This window comes from Equus asinus, chromosome 19 (assembly GCF_041296235.1).
Source record: "Equus asinus isolate D_3611 breed Donkey chromosome 19, EquAss-T2T_v2, whole genome shotgun sequence".
In the NCBI taxonomy this organism is placed as follows: Eukaryota; Metazoa; Chordata; class Mammalia; order Perissodactyla; family Equidae; genus Equus; species Equus asinus.
Window position 1 is genome coordinate 3,669,973 of NC_091808.1, and position 13,131 is coordinate 3,683,103.

The 13,131-nt window shown below is 46.6% G+C and overlaps 1 protein-coding gene across 6 annotated transcripts in view; it reads right to left on the minus strand.

Moving 5' to 3' along the window:
• Positions 1 to 1,415: 1,415 nt before the first annotated feature.
• The window catches only part of TRAF3IP1 (TRAF3 interacting protein 1), a 52,610-nt gene continuing 40,894 nt past the window's right edge, over positions 1,416 to 13,131 (minus strand). For all 6 annotated transcript variants that reach the window (XM_044751274.2, XM_070489255.1, XM_070489253.1 and 3 more), the window contains 2 exons: positions 4,570 to 4,793; positions 1,416 to 3,231 (listed from right to left, as the gene is read on the minus strand). In XM_044751274.2, the coding sequence (XP_044607209.1) occupies positions 3,066 to 3,231; positions 4,570 to 4,793 (390 nt within the window). In that variant the 3' untranslated portion in view covers positions 1,416 to 3,065. The remainder of the gene's footprint in view (positions 3,232 to 4,569; positions 4,794 to 13,131) is intronic.

Here is a 13,131-nt window from a genome sequence, read left to right on the forward strand (position 1 = left end):
GTCCCACATACAAAATAGAGGAAGACTGGCACAGATGTCAGCTCAGGGCTAATCTTCCTCACCAAAAAAAAGAGAGAAAAACCCAAGTTTTATAGTTTAAAAAAGCTATTTGAATTTCTTTTCTCTAGCTGAATTAAAGAAAAAGTCCTCAATCCCCCTTTATGAAAACACACGTAACAAGCAAAAAAGCTTGCAAAGCTTGCATAACCTCTACTTATTCAAACACCTTTTACAAAAATATAAAACCTTTCTATGAAGGAAGTGCTTTGTAGGATGGAGGTAAACTCAGAGGCCAGCGGCAGCCTGGCAGCTCAGCGAGGAGCCTGTGCGGCTCCCCCAGGCCTGCCTCAGCAGCTCGTGAAGCTTCCATCTCACCCTCCTGCTTTTCTCCCTCAGACCCAGCCCGGGAGCTGTTCAGAGGAGGCTGTGGCGGGCTGCTCAGGGGTACGATGAACAAGTGATTGGCTCTCTGCAACTTTGGGTGTGGGCAGAAGATTCCAGGGCTGGGAGCAGAGTCCAGGTCAGTGTGGAATTTTTTCCTGGATGGCAGGCACTCCTGCGCACGCGATCTTGCTGGGCCCAGCCTCATTTTGAAGCCGATTCTTGCAGAAGTGCAAGCAAAATGGTCATCCTAAGCTGGTGACCACTGACACAATCCATTTATTCCACAACTGTATCGGCCCTGCCCTCTGTCCTTTCCCTTGTGCACCATGACACTGTGCACGTCAACCGAAGACAAACCCCGGCCAGTTCAGGGCCGCTTGGCAGGAAGTCCAGGACTACTTCAGGGCGCTTGGCAACACGCTGAAGAGAATTCCAGACCACCCGAAACCCTAAATCGCACTCAGCGCCACTAAATGGCACCATCTCTCTCCACAGATTTCAGTCAGTATTATTTTTTTAAGTTGCTTATTGAAAAGAAAAAGAGGTATGAACATCAAAGTAGAAAGCTCAAACTCTAGTCTTGAATCGTTTTTTCCAAAGGTTTACGCATTTCTTTTGAATATAAATTAGTGTCGGCTCAACTTTTAAATTAAAATTTCTGAAGTACGAGGCCAGTACTTCCTGAAAACTTATCAACCAGAGGAGAGGAAAACATTTAAAATCTCATTTGTGTATTTTATCAAAATAATAAATAACATCAGGATTTAATTCGTTGATAAGATACAGTAATAATCACATGCAGAGGCTTTCTCTAACTTCACGAATGATCTTAGAATTTCTGCTAAGTGCTTACCTGTCTTATAAAACTTCAATTTATACTGAAAAGGGATAAGTGTCACAATATGAATGAAAAGATAAATTTCCCTGAACTTTCTTCGAAGAAAAACAAAACACACACATTTGAAAACTTAAAAATCCAAATGCTTATGAATTTTTTTCCAGGTGTGAACTGAATTGCACAACCCATACACTTATAAAAAAAATGTGATTATTTTTAATGATTTATGTATAAAAGAAAAATAAATTTTTCGATACAATTTAACAGACTACTTCATACAAAATTTTACTCACATATAAGGTAGGCAATTTTTTGCAACACAAAAATTCTAGTCAAATATACAAATTCATAAAAGGCAGACATCTTAACTTGAAGCAAAACAGGGTCCATTCAGGGTTGTGGCTAAGCCATTCGACTCAGCAGAACAGAGATTATAAGTACAGGAAGGACCAGTTAACTAACACGCCCCACCTTCTCCAATAACGTACTTAGTATAACCTGATCCACAGAATTGCATGGTGCACCACAGAAAGGAGAAAAGGACCGACGTCTCAAATGGCAGATCTCAACAATCTGATCTGGAACTTACTCAGCTTAGAAAATCATAGAACTAACTTAGTAAAGAACTTATTTTGGAAATTACATTAAGAAAAGCTTAACTGTGCCATCTGCGCTACTCATTTAGAGAAACAAAACTTTCTCAGGCCATTCTAACATTTCAAATGGCATTCCTTGGTTTACATAATACATACAATATCTAGAAATAAAAGTATCAGAACCCAGACCTTCAGACCCGTAAGTATGTCCCCAAACAGTGAGATCCTTTATACACAAGTAGAAGTATTCAGTATGTACAATATTATATGTAAATGAAAAACTAAATATAAACCATGTTTTAAAAAAACTTTTTCTTTTAAAAAACAATTTCCAAAAAACGGTAACAGCAAAAACACTTTGCACATTAGCGCATCCTTGTCGGTCGTCTTCTGCATCTTCCTGCGCTGACTCTCCCAGGCACACAGGGCTCGAGAGCAGGCGAAGGCAAGGGAGTGGTGCCCACGCCCTGGAGAGCAAGCCCCTCTTTAAAGAGAACAAGGAGCCCTGTGGAGCTACTCGAGTATTCACGTGGGGAAACCAAGGGACAAAACGCTGAAGAAAGTGAGGATACAGCCCGTGACAATCTCATGGGCAGACGACGTGCATGAAGGTCACACTGAAACCTCCTTTTCTAACAGTAGAAACACAAGCAAAAGATAATAGGGACCAAAAAGAAAATTACCCAAAGAAGTATATGCAATTACAAAGACGTTAAAAAAAGTTCACACGTACCTTATAAAGACACGGGCTAAATTAACCCTTTTCAAGTGGAAATGAGGTAAAAATGAATTCATTCATTCTCAGGCCTCATCTGTTTAAAAAGTGCCTATCAAAAGTTCAGTCTCCCTTCACTCAGGCTTGACGCACACAGGTCCTGCCAACAGACATAAAGACTGAACCCAAGGACTCCTGTGGCCCTGGCGTGCCAACGCCACTCCCCTGCTGGACAGGTCTGCTCAGAACTCAACATAGCGGGCTCCTGCAGAGACACACAACAGGCTTCCAAAGAAAGTCCGCACACGGGCGTTTTGAAGAGCTATTTATAACTAGCAAGTATTCTAGCTGGAAGAAGATAAGAAAACACGGTCTTTATACAGTGAATGCGCCTAAAGTTTTAAAGCTCTGGAAATTAGTTGGACAACATTGTAAACTGTCCGTTCTTTGCAAACTGAAGTGTCAAGAGTAACGATGCTCCGTCTTCCTGTTTTCAAGCTGAGGAGGACTTCAGTCTGAGACTTGCGAGCGCTCACCGCCTGGAACTCAGAGTGACGCTGCGCACCATCCTCTGGATCTTCTCTTCGTTCCTCAGGATGGCGGCCTTCACGGCACAGATCTTGTCCTGCTGGTCTCTGATCAGCTGCTCCAGCTCCGCCAGCTCAGCCTTCAGGGGCTCCACAGCGCAGTCTGTGACGCTGACGGAAACAAAACCAGCGGCTCGTAAACACCTCGTCTCGCTCTCAATTTGCTTCTTAATTAAGCAAAGATGACAAAAGTGATTTACTCATTGCACCCAAAGAAAAAGGGTAAAAGCATGAATGTACTGCGATAATGACATAAAAGGGGCAAAAACATCACCTAGGAAAAATCTATTTCTTATTTTCACAACCCCCTCCACGACCAAAAGAGAAGTCGAAGATGAAATTTATACAAAGGAGGCTAATATTTCTTAACGTCCTTAAATTAGCGATGTCGCAGGGAGCCCTGGGGACGGCGGGAGGTGAGCAGCAAGGCCCATCGACATCATGAGTCTCCACCTGGATGGCCGACAGGTCCCCACCTTCCTCGCAGGACAAGCCCTGACCTCCGGGACAGGCTCGCCCGGCCTCAAGGGCATCCCGCTGAGGCCCCTCGACTCACTTGCTCAGGACGTGACAGGAGGCCTTGGAGTTGTGGGAAAATACCGGGAAAAGTCTAGAACACACTTGGGAAAGCCGAGGTCAGAGGTAACCTTTCCCTTTAGGTTTTTTTAAACGTAAAAATACAACATAAAACAGAAAACAAAGAAAGAGTGAGTCTCCAATCATCCTACCACAAAGTAAAATCAGGTTTTGTAAGGAAGAAACATCTAGAACGGCACTTTCAATACCTCAAATCAAATGTACGAAGTGCTAACCAATCAGTGTGCTAGAACAGGCACCGAAAGTTCCCTGTGTCTTTCTAGTTTCTTTCTTGTTGTAACGTTAAAATGAAAGGGACTTTCTAAGAATAAGCAGGCTAATAATAAAGAGTAGGATTTCGTTATAATACAGCTTTTTATGATATGACCTTATAGACTGAGTCAAATTAAGTGTTTTCTGAAAAAACACTTAACAGTTGAGTAGTTACACGCATTCCAGATTCACTAATTATAAATACAGAATTTCAAACACTTCCTTTCAATAAATCTCTTTTTAGTGGCTATTATATTTCTTTTACAGTTGCAATTTCAAAATGGCCTCCCCAGCATTTCTTTTAGAATAAAAAATTTAAACACTTTCAAATTATGAAGGGTTACAAACTTTGGGGGTTTTGATAAGACACGTGGAAAGACAGTGTCCAACCTGCAAAGTTCCCCGTCTCTTGTGAACGTCGACATCTACCTCGCGCGTGAACATTAACTCCTAAACTTTCCAGCTGCTGCAAAAACGCACGCCACGAGAGGACGAAGCGGGGACACCTCTCCTTCAGGGAGCAGGGGAGGGAGGTGCTGGTTCCCGGGGAGAGTCCACCTGGGCTCTGGCAGATGCAGGGCCGCCCGCCCGCCCGCCCACCTCTGCTCCTTCTGCAGGGCCTCGGCGTGCTGCTTGTTCTCGCTGTGCCACAGTTGCAGCTCGTTCTGCATGGCGTCCACGTCCTCCTGGATGTAGTCCATGATCTTCCCCAGGGGGAGCGCACTCTTGCACAGGGTCTGGATGGACGCACGCAGCTTCTCTATCTCCTTGGAAACAACGTCCTTCTCCTTCTTCCACGCCGACTCAAAGACAAGCAATTTCTCCTGCAGCCAGTGGGGAAAACACGAAGAGAGAGCAACATCCTCACTCAGGCAGAACGGGCCTTGCAAGGGGCAGAAAGGCACGGGAGTGGGGACAGTGCTGGCTCGGGGCCCACCAGGCTACGTGACGTCCTGCCACTTCTGTGAACCTGAGGCTTGGGCCAGCAGTAGCCCTGAGGTGCCAGGCACTGTGTGAGCATGTAAGACCACTGAGGGTCTGTCCTGGAAGGCAGTCTGAGGGGCAAATTTCTATCCGGTAAGATTTTTCTTCCCAACTGACCAGAAACTTCTCGTAGTTATTGTTATAAAAGCTTCAGGACACTGATGATTTTCCCCACGGTCCGGCAGAAAGCGGACCTGACTCTGCATATCACTCCTTGAAGGCACGACCTTTCCCTCTCAGGTGACTGAAACCCAGCTTGCCAGGTGAAGGGAGGAAAGGAACCGAACGAGAAGAGGCAAACTGGTGATGTGGGAGTGAAGGGTTGGAATCTGCGGAAGGAGGGTGGGGCCCACAGCACCCGGCGGGGGTGGGGGGGGGTGGGGGGCGGGCAGGCTGCTGAGGGCTGGACGGAGCTGGACTGAGTCTGGAGGTTACGGAGGCCCGGGGCCCTCGGTGGGCATCACTGGTGCAGGGTCAGGGAGGGGGGTGGGAGGCCTCATACAGCAGGAGGTGAAGGAGGTGAGGACCCAGAGGAGAGTGGAGAACTTTACTGAATTTTGGCCAGGAGTTCTAGGGCTCTTTGACAAGCAACGTTTAGAACTCTCTTTACTTTATTCAAAGTAGCCAAAAACTGGAAACAACTCAGATGCCCTTCAGTGGGGGAATAGTTAAATAAACTGTGCTACATCCATGCCATGGACTACTACTCAGCAATAAAAAGGAATGAACTGTCAATTCACACAACAGCTGATCTCCGAGAGGTACGCTGAGTGAAAGAAGTCAATCTCAAAAAGTTACGTGCTGTGTGATTCCATTTACATAACATTCTCGAAATGACAAAACTATAGAAATGGAGAGCGGATTCGTGGTTGCCAGGGCTGGGGCAGGGGTGGGGGCAGGCAGCGTGGGTGTAGTTACCAAAGGGCAATAGGAGGCTTCCTTGTGTGGATGGCAAGTTCTGTGTCTTGACCGTGTCAAGGTCGGCATCCTGGGTGAGAGAGTGTGCTAACAAGATGTTATCAGTGGGGAAACTGAGTAAAGGGCACAGTGGGTCTCTCTCTGTTATTTCTACAGGTATGTCAAAATACGTTTCATTAAAGAAAAAAGGTAGCAGCTATAGAAATGCCTTTAAATTAAAATGCTAAATGGCTAAAATGAATTTGATACGATAGTAAACTACTTCCCAAGAAAAAAAGTGTTGTCTTTATTATATACCGATTAGTAAATCCCTCACTGGCTTAGTTGAGAAATTTAAAACTCTATTTAAACCCACTGATAGTGACTAGTGAGTAATTCCCACATATCTGGCATCGTGTTGACTCCAACATGGAACTGTTTAGGGCACAGAACTCAGGATGGGAGACTGATATGCATAAAAGTCTTAGTCACAATGTGGACGAGGACATTAGGGGTCACCTGGCCAGGTCCCTCCTGCTTTAGGTCACCTTGTCAAACCCTGCAGGTTTCTGTATCACAGAACCAAGCAGAATTTGGAACACTAACCTTAAAGTTTATAACCTTAAAGTTTATAACTTTACTTTTAAGAGGTTAAGAATGTAAAACAGGACACATTTGGGCTGGGGTTATGACAGTCAGCAGAGGCTTTTATTATTGCTGCAAACATCAAAATTCTGGCACTTCTCAAACTTGCACTGAAGTCAGCGGGGCAGGGTGGATAAGTCACGCCGTGATTATGTGCTTTAAAAAGCACAGCCCCTGACGATAGACTGATTTATATGGAGCCCACAGAGCGATATCAGAACTTTGCAGACAAACATAACCATTATAAACCTGCGTTTTATAGACTTTGAATATGCACAGTAAAATCTGAGGATCTACCACCATACTCACCACCCAGGAATTAGTCACAGGAAGTATGCTTAATTTTTTAAAACAAAAGAGCAAAAAATAATGAAACAGGATCATTACACAAAATACCACCTAAGAGGAGCGAGAGCGCAGCGGCCTCGTGGGGACGCGCGAGCTGAGGGCGCGGGTGTCGCAGGCAGGACTCAGGGCCGCCGGAGCTCCCCGCCTCCCCACGCCAGCCTGCAGCGCGCCCTGACCGCCCTGTACCTGGGCTCCCTCACAGCGGCATGGAAATACTACTTACCTGCAGGTGAGACTCAGTGGGCCCAGCGCCTCGCATGGTAAACCCTCAGTAAACGTCGGCCTGATCAGGAGAGGAAACGAGCAGCCCCAGGAGCTGGGCCGGGGGGGCTCTCTGTGCGGGCGTGATTGACCAAGAGGCCGAGGCCGCGTGTTCGCAGTGACCTTGCCGCACACCAGAAATATGCTTACACATTGTCAGCACCCACCGCCACGGTGTTATGTCAGCTTCGGGCAGACACGTTCCTCCATCAGAAACTCACAGATCCTCCTCACTGACACACTCCTTCCCCGTCTCCACTCCACGCATATAAACGACCCACAACCACGAACAAGGCCTCGGCCGGCTTCCCTGACACTCAGGGGTCTGCTCCGAGCCTCGCAGCACAGCCGCAGCACCTGTCTGTGGCACCCTTGCCACAGGTCAGTTTCTGCAGGTGACACAGAGAGGTGGCAGCGTGTGTGTTTCACGGGGACACACATCCACCCTCCTGTGTCCTCCTGCCTCGCCCTGGCTGCCTGCCTCCCGCCGGCTGCGGACTGTTTACTCAGCTGCTTTCTGGCAGGAAGGCCCCGGCTAAGTGTTCCAGCACTCAGCCGGCCACTTCACACACGTGCTTTAGGAAAAGTGATTTTTCAAGATTTTTCAAGTGAATAGTTACTTTTGGGACTTAAAATTATTTGCATTTACCACACACACACTTGTCCCCAGAAATGTGGGCATTTGTGTTTATGGTTATTTTTAAATTTACAATCATTTAGGGCATACGAATAAAAACCATTGACCTGAGAGATTTGCTTTTTTAAATTTCAACTGCAATGCTTCAGAAGAAAGTACTCTTTCTAAAGTACTTAGAAGCCTGACCCTCACATGCTGCCGGAAGCCTTCTCGAAGCAGGGCCTGGGGTCCACGGGAGGGCTGGTGGCATCCGCGCCTGCTCTCCACCCTGCGGCTGCACCTGAGGGTCGCACACGCCTGAGGAGAGCGCTCCCCCATATCAAGCAAACCCAACAAACAAAGGCCGATCCACTGAGGGGAGGGATAATAAATGAGAATGTAAGCATTTGCTCTAAACAACAGACTGTGACGCGACCTCAGACACTGATCTCTATCCAACCTGTCAAAAGCTCCTTTTCCTCACAAACTGAGGAACGCCTGCATCCCAGTCACAAGAGAAAAGCAGAGACCAACACAGCAACTATTCCGAGTGCTCATTCCATCACCACCTTCTGTGACAACCACACCTTCATCGCTCATGTGGGTCCGACCACATCCCCTGCACGCACAGTAAAACAGTCTGTAATCAAATACTTTAACCTTTTTACGTACGTACAGAAAGCACAGACAACGTAAATGTACGGTGGAACAAAACGATAAGGTGACACCTGCAGCCTTTCCCTGGGTCAGGAAAGCAAACCCCGCCAGGGTCCCCGAAGCCCGACGTCACCACAGGCTGCCCTCCGTGGTGATCAAGTCCCGGGTCTGTCTGTACGCAGCTCTGCTGTGTGTTACCTGCCTGCTGGTCTCACTGGTACAGGACAAATGGAATCACGCAGTCCACACCCGTGTGCATGCCTCTTTTGCTCAGCACCATGTTTAAAAATGAAGCATGCAGTTACAAGCACGTGTACTCTGTTCATTTGCATCACTGAGCGGTATTTCATTATATGAATATGTTATGATCTATTCATCCACTCTACTGCTGATGGACATTTGGGTTCTTTTGGTCTGGAACTATTACGAACAACACAGCTCTGAATAACCTTATACACATCCCAGCACAAACAAGCACAGGATTCTCCGGGATATGCAATGACAAGTGGCACCACTGGGTCAAAGGGTACATAGACCTTCAACTTTGTGACATGATGTCAAACAGTTTTCCAAAATGACCGTAGGAATTTACATCAAATATTTTTCATAAACCAATATTTTATTTCTACATGTATAAGAGAGCACGAGCTCCTGTTTGTTCCTGCCATCTGACAGCTGCAGGTAACAACCACTAAACTCCTCCATGGGCAGCAGACAGAAAACGGCCACTGCAACGTGCCGCCAGGAAAACCTCCCAGGGGATAAAATCTGCTCGTTGCAGCAACTGCAGGTAAGAAAGAGACACGAGCAGGAAGCCTTCAGAAAGCTCTAGTGTATGAGAAGCTATGCACGGGAGGTTAACTGCCCAGGCTGGGGCCACACAGATCTGGGGTGACATCCTACCTCTGCGACTTACTGTCCACGTAATCCTGGACAAGATAACTTCTGTGCCTCAGTTTCCTAACCTAGAGAATGGGGATAACACCTATCTCAGAAATACTGTGAATATTAAGCAAAGTGACATATGCGATTCCTTAGTCACAGTAAGTGCTCCATAAATGTTAGCGATTGTTGTAATTATTATTGTCTAAACCAAGAATAACCCATTGGTAAGCTTCTACAGGAGGAGAAATGAATAAGGCACCTTCCAGCACCTGGTACAGAGCAAAATATCATGCAATGTTAGCCGCTTCTGCAAACATTAGTGTCCCTGCAGAGGAACGAGGAACTCTGGGAAGTCGGCACAAAGTGAGAGTCCGGAGGCCTGGCCTGAGACTCAGTGGGTCACTGTGGCTGAAGCAAAAGGTCAACGCACAGAATAGAGAAGACACATCTTTACATTTGCCCTTCTGACTGATCTTAAAATGGAAATATTTAAAAAATCATCCTATCACACAGAGGTGATCAAACCAACATGAACAGAGCAAGCGGGCAACAGGAAACGCAGCTCTCAAAGTCTCAGCTAAAACGACCCCTTCTCTACTCGGCTGAATGTAAGTTAAGAATATGACATCACTGGCCTTAACCCGACCCTTTCAAACATTTTTATGAAAGGCTAGTCCATCTATTTATTCTCCATAAGAATGTCAGAATGCTCTTTGCCAAGTTCCAAAACATCCATTGAGTATTTACTGGAATTGCATTAAATTTATAAATTAACTTGAGGGAAATGATGTCTCTATAATATTGAGTTTCCTATCCAGAAACACAATGTCTCTCTCAACTTTTTCCAGACCTTTTACACTTCCTGGTAAAATCCTGTGGCTTCTCAATACAGTTACTATAAATTTCATGATAAATGCATGCCTTGCTAAGTTACATTTTTGTTTCCAGTTCTGGAGGGGAACATTACACTCATTGTTTCCAACTATTGCTGACATATAGGGAAAACACTGACTCTCCTATGTTTATTTTGTTCCTGGCCATCTTACAAATGTTTTTCTAACGGTTAACTTTGCAGGGGGATGATTTACTTAGTAGACTGCTGTCATCTCCAAATCGTGATGATCCTGGCTCCTTCCTCCCAGAATTAAACCTCATTCCTTTTTGCACCAGCTAGAACCTCCAGAATATCCAAACGGTTACGTTTCACACCCTTGTTCCTGAATTTGGTGGAGACGCCTGCAGCCACTCACGGCTGTGCAGGTCGCTGACTGCTCGAGCAGGTACTCTCTCGTGGTAAGGAAGTATCTTTCTAGTCCTAGTTCACTACAAGTTTTTAGTTGTTACAGATGTCGAGTTTTATATGTGCTGTTTATTCTTAAGAGAACACACTTACTAGTGATTTTATTTGATTCAAGAATAATTTCTTGGTTCAATGCAAGATAAGTAAGACACGTTTAAAGGGTGCTCCAACAACTGACTTGAATTTTTTTAACTGAAATTCAATTCCTGGACTCTTTCCTGGCAGCACAAATGAAGAATAAACACTGACGATGAAAGGAAATAAGCAAAAATATATTTATCTAACAGAGAATAGAGTTCTCAACCCTAGAATATATTCTATTTCACTATCAATTATAAAATAAAATATATGCTTTAGAAAAAAATGTAAGATTAGTAATTCCTAACCATAAACTTTTGTTCTTATATTTCTTTATCTTTGTTTAAATCCCTAAAATCTATTCTAGATACAGATTTTTAGGATTCTGTAATTCTTTTAAAATACACTAAGTAGGGTCTGGCCAGAATGGAAAAACTGGAACCAAACTAGGAAACAACCGTAAGAAAGAACAAAATATCAGAAGCAACTGTTCTCAGGCAGCATACGACCGAGAGCCTCAGAGAAGAGACACTCAGGAGTCCAGGCCCGCCTCGCCCCAGCGCTCTGCGTGGGGACAATCTTCACACCGTGGCACAGAGCACGAGGGTGCCACTGAGCCGAGGAGGGGAGAATCCACTGCAGGGCAGCTGACACGCTGGAATCTGCAGGCACTGAGCGCCAGACTCCAGGAGCTTCTGGAGAACACTGCCTTAGACCGTCGCCCGCAGATCAGAGCCTCTGTGGGCAGCCAGGTTTCCAGTGGGAAGTTCCAGCACGTCACTGGAACAAAAACATACGAGTCTGGACGCATGGGAGAGCAGAAGAGGAAGAGTTTGACTTTACCCATGTCTCCCATCCCCTAAGGTGGCACAGCATAGGGCCACGAGAGATCCTGGCCCATGACTTCTCCCACAGGAGAAAGTGAGAGTTTGTGAGTGAGCACCCGGCTTCCCAGCTGAGCGGGATGCTGCCAAAGAGGCCCATCTCTCTCGCGCTCCATTCAGAGGACTGAGTCTTGTGCTGCATGACTGGGGACTGGCTGGGAGAGCAGCACACAGGACTCTCGGAGGGCATCAAAGGGACACTATCTGCACTGGGGACTCCATCAAGAAATCCACCTACAAGCTGCTGGGGACGCCTCACTCACGGGTACCCCAGCACTCAGCACTCCTCACCCACACACACCCCCAACCTGAGGCTGGGGACGCCTCGCTCACAGGTACCCCAGCACTCAGCACGCCTCACCCACACCCCCCAACCTGAGGCTGGGGACGCCTCGCTCACAGGTACCCGGCGCTCAGCACGCCTCACCCACATCCCCCAACCTGAGGCTGGGGATGCCTCGCTCACGGGTACCCAGTGCTCAGCATGCCTCACCCACACACCCCCAACCTGAGGCTGGGGACGCCTCACTCACAGGTACCCAGCACTCAGCACGCCTCACCCACACCCCCAACTTTGGCAGGCTCTCTGAGCGCACTCCTGACAGCAGCGAGAACGAGCTGTGACAGACGGCTTGTGAGCACGTGAAGAAAGCCAACTCAAATCTGCAGGCCAGGGAGAGACCACAAATTTGAGCTCCGCTCTGGCCTCGGGGAAGCACAAGGGAGGCTGTGAGCACCCGGCCTGGCGTACTGCGGGACAAAGAGAAGGCACGCGAGCTTAGGAATTCTGCCACAAGAGGGAACAAGAAGTGTGGAGCGGGGGTAAGCACAGAAGGCCTGAGAAAGACTCAGAATCCCTAGCAGGGCCGATGGAAGGCGTTTCTCTCCCAAGTCAGTCAGTGAAGACTGGAGCAGATGACCACCACTTCAAGTGTGAAGACAGCAACACAAAACCTCAAGGAGCATGAAAAAATCAAAGGAACGTGACCCCACCAAGGGACCACAACAGTCTTCCAGGAACCAACCCCAAAGACAGCAGGCTCTGCTATTCACCCAGTGAAGAATTCAAAAGAACTTTTAAGGGAGGTCAATGAGCTATAAGCGAGCACAGAGAAACAATTCAACAAATCAGGAAAATAATACATGAAAAAAATGAGCTTAAATAGGAGACAGAAATCATAAAAAGAACCAAACAGAAATTCTGGAGCTGAAGAAGACAATGAATGAAATGAAAAATGCATCTAGAGAGCACCAACAACAGAATGGATCAAGCAGGGGAAAGAATCTGTGAAATAGAAGACAAGACCTTTGAAATCACCTGTCGGAGGGAAGAAAGAATGAAAAAGAGGGAAGAAAGCCTATGTGACCTAAGGGACAGACAAGTGATATGTGAATTACTGGCGTTCCAGAAGAAGAGACGGAAAAGGGAGCAGAAAGCTTATTTAAAGAAATAATGGCTGGGGCAGCCTGGTGGCATAGTGGTTGGGTTCACATGCTCCGCTTCAGCAGCCCAGGGTGCACAGGTTCAGGTTCTGGGCACAGACCTATACACCGCTCATCAAGCCACACTGTGGCAGCATCCCACATAAAATAGAGGAAGATGGGCA